Source organism: Neolamprologus brichardi, chromosome 16, assembly GCF_056152115.1.
Source record: "Neolamprologus brichardi isolate AB-2024 chromosome 16, ASM5615211v1, whole genome shotgun sequence".
Taxonomy (NCBI): Eukaryota; Metazoa; Chordata; class Actinopteri; order Cichliformes; family Cichlidae; genus Neolamprologus; species Neolamprologus brichardi.
In genome coordinates this window covers 32,617,140-32,629,206 of record NC_142119.1, presented here as the reverse complement: position 1 = coordinate 32,629,206, position 12,067 = coordinate 32,617,140, and the positions used below count along the sequence as shown (strand labels likewise).

The window sequence follows — 12,067 nt, the reverse complement described above, 5'->3', positions numbered from 1 at the left end:
AGCCCTTCGTTATCTTGCAGATCTTCTTAGTCTATATGTCCCTGGGCGAGCCCTCAGGTCTTCAGCCCAATTACTCCTGGCTCAGCCGAGATCTAGACTTAAATCTAGGGGTGACCGTGCTTTTGCCCTGGTTGCACCGAATCTGTGGAACAACCTTCCCATCGCTATCCGTGCGTCAGACTCCGTTTTATCTTTTAAATCCCGTTTAAAAACTCATTTATTCAACATAGCTTTTCCATCTAGTTAGCGTCCCTGTTTTATATTTGGTTCAATTTCTTATTTATGTACTTTATCTTTTAGCTATATCTGTTCTTAGTAACTTTGTTCTTATATTCCCTTTTATTGTTGTGTAATTAGTGCCCTTAACCTGATGACATATGTGGTACTTTGTTAATAGTCTTTTATTTATTGTCTTAATTTTCCTGTTTTTATTGTAAAGCACTTTGGTGTACCACTGGTCTTTTAAATGTGCTATACAAATAAAGTTGTATTGTATTGTATTTAGAAAATCAATAAGAAACTATATTTAATAACTATATTTTGTTTTTCATTTTTCTCAGGAGCAATATATTCCACTCTATGGGAACAAGCAAGAAATATCCAAAATAAAAAAATAAAAAATCAGAACTTGGAACTGAAATGTAAGGCCTAGAATATTTTTATCTGTCCTCATCAAATCCTGTATATACCATGGGTAGATATCTCTTTGGAAAAGTGAGCTCACTCTTTTAAACATAAGTTGTTTTGTTTTAGTTGCAGTGATGTTGGCAATGAGGACCAAGCAGCAAGCATCCAGTTCATAAGCGAATGAAGGGTCACCACCACTTTCAAGAGAGGCACACTGAGCAAGAGAGGAGATATTCAGCTGCTGCTGTCCATCTCGTCCTCGGGTAGCACCCTGCTCCTGGTGCAGCGAGTGAGAGTAACGATATAAAATACCAGAGCGATAGAGGCACATCATCTGAACTGAAAATGCAGGGTACTTCTTGGTCTTCTATACATTTACAGTGAATTGCTGTGTTAATTATAGCTACCACTGGACCTCAGAAATAGTTCTTGATTTATTTATAATAGCAAAAAGCTTTTTTTGTTGTTGCACGTGGCTCACATGACGCCTGAGTGTTCTGCTGTACCGGCCTGGAAATTCACTGTTAAAAAAAGTACCAGCTGCTTCACCTTTGAGGTGCTAAACTATATTACTCTGTTTTATAGAATGAAAAAGGAGGACATCTAGAGCTGCCCCTGTGATGGCAGAAGTATTGATTTCTTCTCTTGGTGTTTTTAACTTAATAGAAAGCAGTGGGCAGCTGGTGAATTGGCCATTACAGCTTACAGTTTAAGCATTAATTCAAACTTCCAAACAAGGTTTAAAATGTATTTTCAGCAATATTTTGCACTTTTATGGTTGTTCATGTTTTGAAAATGTCTTCATTTGATGTGCACAAAAAACATGTGACAGTGAGGAATACAGTGAGTTTAACAATCCCAAAACTGTTTTTGTGGCAGTAAAACAGGAAAGATGTATTTTAAAGGATTGCAATGCAAAAAAATCATTTAAAAATATATTATTTAGATGTTCTCAGTCATAATTTCAATACATTAATCAAGTCTTTCTTAGACATTTTAATTTCTAAGAGGCTTATTTCTGATTCAAGGGGCATTGGTGGTGTAGTAGCGACACCTTCGAGTAGCTTTTCATTTTTAATTCGTATTTTTTGGAGGCATGTGCTCATTTCTTGGTTTGTATCCTCAGCTTGATGTTGACCTGGTTCTTAACAGGATGTAGTCAGCTCAGGATCAGCTGATGGATGACCTCAACAGATCTGACACTGAGAACCATGCTCTGCTTTAAGCTAGCCTTCTCCTCGCCGGCTCACGCCTTGGTCATACATACTTCCATATCTTTTACAGAAAATTGCTGCTTGTCAACATTAGCCATTCGCACTGGGTAGCGCTGTCACAGTCTGGCTTTACTTTTGTGTTCCTGAGACCCCACTGCCAGTGCCCACTGCCTTCCTCATAACTGTACCGCTGATGCATTACCCTCAACAGGTGCTCTTTTCTGAAAGGATCACATAGGTATATTTAGATTTTGAAACTCGAGAGCAGTGCTCTGCGATTGGCTGCGTCAGCCACATGATAACCTGGGTAGAAACCGCAGCTGTGTGCTGTCGCCCAGCGTTTCTCTGGAGGGAAGCTGGGGAGGCTTTGGTGGCTTGGGAGACCAATAAACTTTAACATAACCGGTAAGCAAAGGAAAGGATACAAAAAACAACAAATATCCATGTTGTCTGCACCCTGCATGGCTTTCCATCTGCTTGGAGATCCATTATTTCCATCCTTGGCTGCCATCTGGATCCAAGAATACCCTGCTGAGGAATAAGGAGAACAATCTTATACACATTGAAGGAGTAACCAAACAATCCAGAACTACAAGACTCTCCAAGTCACTTGAGACAAGGCCATCCGTTGGATGTATCTGAAATTTCAGCAGGAGTCTGAATTTTTTTGTTTTCTTTCCAAAGTCTCTGAAGCTTTCCGGCTTTTTCATCCTTCTACCTCTATGATTCTGGCGATTTCTTTAGTTCTTTTGCAGAGAAAATATAGATATATTAATACAAAGAGAGAGCATCCATGTACTAAAAAAGGTAGTTAGTATGCAATCCTATATTTAACCTGCAGCCTCAGAAGGTATTGCATCTCCATTTGCTAAACAGAGTCAACCAATCAGGCTGTGGCATTAGCTTACATGTCAAATAGCTGGAGCGCTGTTGGACAGCTGTCGCCAACCTTCAGCCAGGAGGCACAGTCCTTTGAACTGTGTTGTGGCACATAAGGGAGGAAGGGTGGCAGTCACATATTCAAAATCAGATGCCTATTAAAATTAGTCAGTGTCTCACCTATTACAGTAAACTCTGCAGATCTCCCTGTTTAATTATTCATTGAATAAGTGTTTTACATATTGTGTTATTGTTTTGTTTAGGAATTGGGCAAATCACAGAGTTGGACTGTCAGTTTGAGGCCCTGTTGGATGGAAAGTGAAGCTTCCTTACTGTCAGAGATTACCGCGAGACACCTTTGCTGGTATGGCAAGGATATTGTTTAAACGGCAGTATGCTGCCGTTATAGTTTATATATATGTTTACATAAATATAACATATACAAAAAGAGGAGGGTTGAAATATCCCTGGTGTAACTGTCCTTTGATATCTTCTCTAAGTCCCATTAGATCCCATTTAAAATTTTTGATTTTATTTTGAAAGAACACGTAGAACATTTATGTTTTACTACACTGTTTTTATTTATATATATATATATATATATATATATATATTACTCCCTCAGAGTAACGGATACCTGAAAATGTGATCTGTGTTTTGTGTAGAATCTCTCAAATCGTCTCAAAATGACAGAAATTGTCGAGGAATATGAAGAATATGAAGTATATGAGGAGGAGGAGGAGGAGGTTGTGGAAAGGGTAAGTGGATCTCTTCTTAATCGCACATGTAAATAAATCCTAAAGTACTGTTGTTGCATTTTTTAGATTTTGGCTTTTGATCTGGATAATAGAACTTCAGCTGTGATATCATTTAATACATTTAAGTGTGGGATCTCCAAGTCCAGTGGAAGGCCCTATGAATAGTTTGGTTAGTGACGATACCCCTTACAGTCAGCAGTTCATGGAGGGAGACATACATGACTGCTGGTATATCCTGTTTCAGATGGACTCCTTCTGATGGGTTTTAAGTCCTGGAAAAATATCTATTAATTATATAATGTTGCATTTTATTTGTGTCCTTTTGGCATTGCAAATACCTTTACTTGAGCCTTTGACATATGCCAGACAGCAACACATGTGAAACAGATGTAATCATACAAGTGACTTTTTTCCATAGATGCCAGCATTTGATTTCACTACTCTGCTTGAGGAGGAATATATATTGCAATGACCTAAATCCCCATAACGTCCCTCCTGTGTATGACAGACACGCAAAGATTGGATTACATGCAGTTTGGGGGTGTGCCAGTTTCTGGAAGTTACTATTTTCCCATGTGAAATATTTCTCCAGATTGAGTGCTCACATCCCCCATGATTTCATCACAGTTTTGCTGCTTTTAGAGTCCCTTTTGTATATGAATTATTGTCTTGTTCAGTGTCTCTGTGACAGTGTCTGATGGAAGAGTGAAAGCAGAAGGCTAACATTTAATCCCATATTTCCTGGTGAACTAGGATTAAAGTTAGCCTTGTATTTGTTCAAACTTAATATTGCTGATATCTTATAGGGGAGTCTGAATGACGGCTCTTGGTTGTCAGAATATCCAAAGCAAGCAAACATTTTTTTTTTAAATCATTTAACTCCCATATAACATATCAACTGTTTCAAACAGATTTACTATCTTTTGTGAAAAGATGTAAATTGTTTGGGAGGTAGGAAAGATAATTACGCTCGAAATCAATACACTCTGATTTCACTAGAACTTTCATCTGTGCTGCGGAGAAAAGATGCATTGTTTTCAATAAAATGTAAGACGGCTTCGTATTTAATTTACAGAATGGGGAGAAACATAGTGCTGTCCAGGTCAGACATAAACATGTGCTTAGTTTAATACATAATACATAAATGTTGAAAGACTCATTAGTTAAGTTATTTCTTTTCAAATTTCTTACTTGTTTCTATATCATAATAATAATAAACGCAATTCTCAGGTCATTAAGGAGCAAAGTGTACAGTTCTCTATCTGGCATTCAGGCAAATTTAGAAATGGACTTCTGGAGCACGTTGGCAGAGAGTGGAGGAAGGAGGAAAGGGAGGGGAGAAAATCAGACTGTAAATCAGCCCCCGATAGGCTGGAACAGGTTAATATCACAGTGCTAGAAATTCGCTTATGGGAGGTGGATGCGTGGAAGAATGTAGCCTGCAGACAAGGAGTGTTTTTGCATTGAACTGTAGGGATGCTTAGTTACAGCGGTTCATCTACACCTATGGTTCTCTCCTGTCTGAGAGATTCATATACTGAAGCCGCTTACAAATGTTGATAAAAACGATTGAGATGTTCTTTCTCAGCTCTGGCTTTTCTTTCATTTAACCTAGATTTTAAGGTCTCTTGTCTCTTAATGGTTCAACCTTATGTTATCTAAACGCTCTTCATCCTAAGAAGAAGGAAGTTAGAAATTAGAAGTGCTATTCCTGGATGGGGATGTATGTGAGAGGCTGTCAGTGACTAGAAATTACATTTAAAAATTCACATTTGCATATTTACCAAAAGTTAACAGAAAACCCTCTAAATTCTAAATTAACTGAGGTGAGTGGGATTTTTCTTTTATTTAGTGTATTTATATGTAAGCCTCAGAAACATACAGCACCCCCGCATTATATTAAGTTGAAGGTAGAACGCTGTTTGGTGAGATATTTCAAACTCCGAGCTAACAGAATAAAAACATCCTGTATAGATAGATTTTGTTCGAGCTAAATTGTGGGGCTTTTTTCTTGTTTTTTTCTTGTTTTGTTGTTTGGCTGAATCAGTGCTTTAAACCCATAAGACCTATGTGTGAACAGCCGTGGAGATTACAAAGCTGCCCAAACAGCTTGTGTACTGTTGTGTCCTGTAGCAACTGATAACAAAAGCATTTGCGTATGAAATAACAAATAAGAATAGAACAGTTGTCATGTGAGTAAGCAGTGTTTTTAGACTTGGTCGGACGATCAAAGATTCAGGCTGTTCGGGCTCACATAGAATATTAATGCGTCTTTATCCTCCGTTTAAAATAAGCTTAATTAGACAGCAGCCATAGTATTTTCCCCTTTGGAAATTTTGCCCCTCCTTTAGGTGACTCTATTTGAGTGGACCGGTGATAAGTAGGTTACACCAAAAATCCCCGATGACAACCTTCTCTGTTTCTACTTATTAGCCTGCCTGGGGGCATTTGCTAGAACAGCTGCTAACGCGATACAGTGTAGAGTGATTTCTTACTCGCAGTGCTGAAAGTGGCAGTGGCAGTAATTGATGAATGCCAGAGCTGTGGAAAAATCACCCTCAATCCAAACAAATATATTTGCTGTTTCTCCCATAATCTGTCCTGGAAATTTTGAAAACCCAGAGTGTTTCCTATATTTGTAATATGTTGAGCAGATGTCAACGACGACTGTCACTGAGCACAAGACTCAGTTCTTACAGGTAAAACACCTCCTCCCAGGCACAACGGTTCAAACAGGGCAGGAGACCCTTGTCTCCCGTGGCTTATGGTGCATCCCCCTTCTTTCCTGCATGTGTATATAGAGTATAGATAATGTGCTCTCTTGTTTGGCTTTGGCAGGTTTTTAGAGCTAAATAATAAGTTGAATATGTTAAGATTCAGCATTTTTACTAAGACAATACATGGCTTTTGTAATTTGGTTTCCTGCAGCTTTGCTGGCCAACAAATATAATATGATAGTGTAACCTTTGTGGATATGTGCTGCTCAATGTTGTGTTGCATGCAAGTCATTTAAAATGTAGGTGTAAGTGCTCGCCTTGGGTTTGTCTTTCATTCATCTACATTTCAGCAGGCGTAACCTTAGTATACAAAATCTCCATTGTCCTTCCAAATAGAATAAATTGTTGATGATTAAATAATTTCACTAACTCGAGGTGAGTAATTACAGCAGTGGGAATCCTGCTTCATATTGAAAATGTCAGATCATTGTCCAGTCAACACATTTGCATTAAAGTGTAATAAAATCTCTAAAAGTCTGCTTTTTGAAAGTATCACCAGTCCTTTTGCTTTCCCTGTCGTTTTCCTTCCTGGATCAATAAAACGAGATCCATGTGTTAGTTTGGTCGTTAATTGTATTCTTCTGTCCTCTCCCAGTCTGGCTTGCCCACCAGGAAAGTAAGGAAGAAGGTCAAGGTGGATACTTCCAAGTTCATGACTCCATACCTGGCCCATAGCCAGAAGATGCTGGAGCAGTTCAGCCACGTAAGAAACAAGTTTGAGTTTTTATGTGCATGTATATATACACATTTATTTGACTTTTTACTTGCTTTTACTTGTTGGTTGTTTTCCTGCTTTGTATGACATTAATTACTTACTTAAATTTTATGACCGTTGTCCCTGACAGAATAAGTATCGCCAGGCTTATGAAATGTCCAAAGGGACACCTCCTGCCATCGTTACTGATACGCCTGAAATGATTCGTATCAGGAAGGCCCAGGAGCAGCTTAGCGAGGTACTCTTTAAGATATGATGAATACAAAAGACACTTATTGGTTATTGAAAGGCACATTTAAGACTAGCAGATTCAGAACAAATTTTCTATGATCTATATTTGACTATAAAACATAAAAATAAGCCTCTGGTCTCAAATATGATTGGATCTTCCTTTACTGAGGAATAATTTGAAATAACACGCATTATCTTCAGGTTAAATACCGTATGGAGGGAAACAAAGCTCGGACAACCAGCTTGTACGACGGTGAAGCAAGAGAGATTGCCCACGTCAAGCATGTATCTGAGCTGATCAGCAAGGTAAGTTACCCAAATCTCCCAACATACAAAGAGAATGAATAAATATGACGTTAATGCTGATTGTATAACACAAATGCTGTTGTTATCTCTTATAGGTTCTGTACAGACAGAAGTGGGATGAGACCAAGGACAAGTACCTGCTGCCTCCTGATGCTCCTGAGCTGGTTCAGGCTGTGAAGAATGCTGCTAACTACAGCAAAGTAAGTCCAGTGTAGCATTCAAGGGCTGACTTTTAAGTCCAAAATTTAAAAAAAAATTCCAAATTACATAATTGCATAATTTAACAATTCTATAATATTTGTTAAAATGTTTTATATTCACGTAGTAAGTGATAACGTTACACCTTGTTCAGAAACTTTATACCGAGGCCTGGGATGAAGATAAGACCATGTACTACCCCTACAGTGACAGTCCTGAGCTCCGTAGGGTGGCCAAGGCTCAGGAGGTCCTTAGTGATGTAAGTAAAATTTATTATCTATATCTGTCGTGTTATTCAGATTTTCAATGTGTGTTTGTGGTTATTATATCTGCAAAAAACAACAAAAAAACCACTGTATTGAGTCAGCCTCTGCTTTAATGTGTCCTCTGTTTTGATATGTCTTATAATATGATATATACTATATTATAAGTTGTTAATTCTTCAAATCTATAAATTTTAACTATCTCTGCATCATTAAATTGCTTTTTGAAAGAACAAAAACATTTTATACAGACAAATAAAATTACGCAAATTACAACATAGAATTACACCACCTAGAGCTTTCTATTTTAGACAGTTACTAGTGTTATTTCTTGTAGTGTTACAAGACAATTGACAACTACCACACTGTTAATTACGAAAAACGTATGGTGTGTGTAAAGATGTTGAAATGTTCCTCTCAGTGTCCACTTGTTTGTGCTGACTCGGATGTGTCATACATCACAGTTTAACTTACATTTAGGACAATTTACAATTAGAGCCCAACTGATATGAGATATACAGAAGAGGACTAGGGTCACTGGGAAAAAAAGTGGACACATCATTTTTTTTTCTTTTCCAGAATTCTGAGGAAAAAGTCAGAATTCTGAGATTTACGTCAGAATTGTGATTTTTTTTTCTCAGAATTCTGACTTTTTTCTTGGAATTTTGACTTTTTTCTCGGAATTCTGACTTTTTTCTTAGAATTCTGAGATTAGTCAGAATTCTGACTTTTTTTTCTTAGAATTCTGACTTTTTTCACAGAATTCTGAGATTAAAGTCAGAATTCTGACTTTTTTTCTTAGAATTCAGACTTTTTTCACAGAATTCTGAGGTTTTTTTTAAAATCAGAATTCCAACTTTAATCTCAGAATTCTAGAAAAGAAGAAAAAAAGACATGCCCGCTTTTTTTCCCCCCGGTGGCCCTAATCCTCTTCCATACTAATCCTCTTCCGTACAGATAGGATCACAAAGTATCGATCTGATACTTTTTGACCTTATCCTCTATCAGTGACGATGATACTTGGTGATGACCAAGATTTAAGAATCGGCCAGTATTTTTTTCTTTCAGACACAGGAAAAAAATTTCTCCAACATTTGTTGTGTGTTGTTACTTATGAGTTGTTATTAAGATAATATGTGACTGCAGTTTAAAGATAATAATATTTTAGTGCCATGACAAGTCACGTAACAAAACCTTACGTTCTGCTCAGATCAGCTGGTTGGTGTGATTGTGCTGTTTCAAACACGTTGCTAACAAGGAAGTTGCAGAGCGCCCTCTGGTGATAAACTAGAAAAGACTCAAAACTCGTAATATCGTTGGAGGGTGTTTCTACCATCTCTTAATGTTTTAATTTGATTATATCAGTAAATACCTTATATTGAAAATTATATACCGTGCATGGTGCTATATCAGGTCAAGCTCTTATTACACCTGTTATCTGTACGTCTCCTTCCTCTTGGGTTCTGTGTTGTTAAACTTTTTTCCCGATGCATGGAAATTACCAGTCTATTTAGGTAGAGGCAAACTGTGCATGAAAGTCAGGTATGGATGTTGACGAATTGAGCGTCTTAGTAAATGTTAACTCCTGTTGTGATTGACAGGTTCACTATAAGAAGGGCCACCATGAGCGCAAGGCCAAGTATACCTCCTTGCCTGATCCTCCTGAAATGGAGCTGGCCAAGAAAGTGTCCCAACAGCGCAGTGATGTAAGTAACAATTTTAAACCAAACAAAAACCGCTATGACTGAGGTAGATATACTGATGAATTTTTCTTGTCATTAAGCTGTAAATATACATAGATTAGATATTTAAGTCCACAAACTTTTACTGAAAGCAATGTTCAGTGCTTTCAGTTAATAAGAGTAGAGGAGTATGCACTACAGATCAAAATCCAAAATACCATAAATTCAATATGAGACCAGTACACAATTATTTAATCCATTGTCAAACCCTATCTGTATAGTGCATCTGTTTTCGCTAGACTCATCAACTTTTCTAGGATTAACAGTGTTCATCTAGTCTTCAACTAGACATGGGAGTAATAAATATCTTTGCTTATTTTAGAGTCAGAAAACTGGGCCTTGCACAGTGTAAGCACTGAAGCAGGAGCCCCAGACACCAACCAACCCTGAGAAAGGGATCAGTCCACCTGCTCTCTGATATTAGTAGCAACACTAAGCTGGGTGGGAGAGGCTAACAATGACAGGAATTCCAATCATTCCTAATGTGTTTATATAAACATATGAGATTTATTCATTTATCCTTTAATAAAAAAAAAACATTCTTATGTTAATTGCCATCTTTTCCTCACAGCTTAAGTACAAGGAAGATTACAATAAAAATGTAAAGGGTCAGTGGTGTGAGACTCCTTACTTCGACGTGGCGACTGCCAGGGTGGCAATGGAGAACCTCAGCGACGTAAGAATTCCCTATTTAAAGGAAAGGATTTCAGATTTCTGCTTTTCTTTGTCCTTTTTCTGTACATAACTGTTGTGTGTTTTCCTTTCAGAGAAGATACACGCAACATTATGAGGATACAAAAGACCAAATTTATTTCATGCAAACAGAAACGCCCACTTATGATGTAAACAAGAAGGCTCGTATTGCCGCTAGTGAGGTAAGCGCGAAAACACGCACAAACACAAAGGTAACACAGTATTTTTATAGGCCCGATCTCATGTGGAAGACACGACAGAGAGTTGACCCATGTCTCAGAGCAGTGTGTGAGTCAAGAGACCACTCTGACGCAGGGATACACTGTATTGTGCCCACACTGCATGACTGAGAGATCCACATTTGGTTTACTGTCACCACGCACATTTGGTCTGTAGCTTTACTAGCACGCAGGAATAAAATGCGAGTCTGTGTGACAAAGCTTTTCAGTTGCTCTGCACCTCATAGCCACCCACACGTTCACACACGGGGGAAACATGCATTGTTTTCAAGAAATGCGAAAGAAACACTTCTTAGCCGGCCAACCAACTGTGCCATCATTTTGAACCATGTGAACACACCTCATTATCACGCTTTCCTCTCTTTTTTTACTCACAGTGATCTGTTTCTGTCTTTAGGTCCAATACAAGAAGGAGTATGAGAAGAAAAAAGCACAGTCTGACTACAACACGCTCCCCGCCACAGAGAATCCTCTATTGAGGCAGCTCAGATATGCTGGCACTATCCTCAGTGATGTAGGTGTCTAAAGAGCCCTGTGCAGAAAGTTTATTTTTCTTCTGTGACAAAAGATAGACCTTTTGCCTTTTCAGGAAAACTAAATTATAAAATCTTAGGCTGTTGTTTAATTATTGCTTAAATTACCGGGCCAATTGCCCTGTTATTGTTGGGATAGAGTCCAGCCCCTCCCCACGACCCTGAATTGGATAAGTGGAAGTGAATTACATAGTGTTTGCTTGTTGTTTGCAGTTACTCTCCTGTAGTTTTTCCTGTACCACAAGTATGTACGTAGCTGCTCATATATTTTTTATCGTTGTTTGACTTTGTTTTGTTTTTGCCGTTTCCTTTCCAGAAAGTATATAAGGCTAGCTACGAGAAATCCAGGGGTTTCAGCATCAACTACTGTGACACGCCCAAGTTTCAGATGGACTCAGTACTTAAGCAGTTCTCTGATGTAAGAGAGCTCGTTGAGTTAAAATTGCTTTGAATATGAACCACTTGTGTTTCTCTTTTAACACACGTTTTGATTTTCTTTTAGATGCATTACAAAGATAAGTATGAAAATGAGGTGAAGGGCCACTACATTGGAAGCTATGAGGACCTTTATATGCTTCACTGCCAGAAAGTCGAGGAAATGAAAAATGAGGTTTGTGCATTAAAACATTTGAGCATGTATTAATATATTTCTCATCAAGCCTTTCCTCATAACACAATATTTGCTTTTTGTATTTCACAGCAACTATATAAATCTGATTATGAAGACATTAAAACTAGATGCTTCTTTCCTCAAACAATTACGCCTGAATACGAAGCTGCGAAGAAACTTCATCAATGCAACGATGTGAGTAGTCGCTGATTATAAAACTGTTCTTTGCAATAAAATGGATCCAGGTTCTTTTTGGATTTGTCACAATACGGCTGTGTGCAG

The 12,067-nt window shown here is 38.0% G+C and overlaps 1 protein-coding gene across 24 annotated transcripts in view; it reads left to right on the top strand.

The window, feature by feature from the left end:
- Positions 1 to 2,149: 2,149 nt before the first annotated feature.
- Positions 2,150 to 12,067, top strand: part of neb (nebulin) — a 69,445-nt gene continuing 59,527 nt past the window's right edge. For 21 of the 24 annotated variants that reach the window (XM_087829891.1, XM_087829887.1, XM_087829890.1 and 18 more), the window contains exons 1-16: positions 2,150 to 2,246; positions 2,984 to 3,084; positions 3,386 to 3,478; positions 6,133 to 6,177; positions 6,851 to 6,958; positions 7,101 to 7,208; positions 7,403 to 7,507; positions 7,603 to 7,707; positions 7,860 to 7,964; positions 9,570 to 9,674; positions 10,282 to 10,386; positions 10,478 to 10,585; positions 11,040 to 11,156; positions 11,492 to 11,593; positions 11,678 to 11,785; positions 11,876 to 11,980. In XM_087829891.1, the coding sequence (XP_087686017.1) occupies positions 3,407 to 3,478; positions 6,133 to 6,177; positions 6,851 to 6,958; positions 7,101 to 7,208; positions 7,403 to 7,507; positions 7,603 to 7,707; positions 7,860 to 7,964; positions 9,570 to 9,674; positions 10,282 to 10,386; positions 10,478 to 10,585; positions 11,040 to 11,156; positions 11,492 to 11,593; positions 11,678 to 11,785; positions 11,876 to 11,980 (1,398 nt within the window). In that variant the 5' untranslated portion in view covers positions 2,150 to 2,246; positions 2,984 to 3,084; positions 3,386 to 3,406. The remainder of the gene's footprint in view (positions 2,247 to 2,983; positions 3,085 to 3,385; positions 3,479 to 6,132; positions 6,178 to 6,850; positions 6,959 to 7,100; positions 7,209 to 7,402; positions 7,508 to 7,602; positions 7,708 to 7,859; positions 7,965 to 9,569; positions 9,675 to 10,281; positions 10,387 to 10,477; positions 10,586 to 11,039; positions 11,157 to 11,491; positions 11,594 to 11,677; positions 11,786 to 11,875; positions 11,981 to 12,067) is intronic. The other 3 variants (XM_087829871.1, XM_087829869.1, XM_087829872.1) reach the window with 3 other exon arrangements.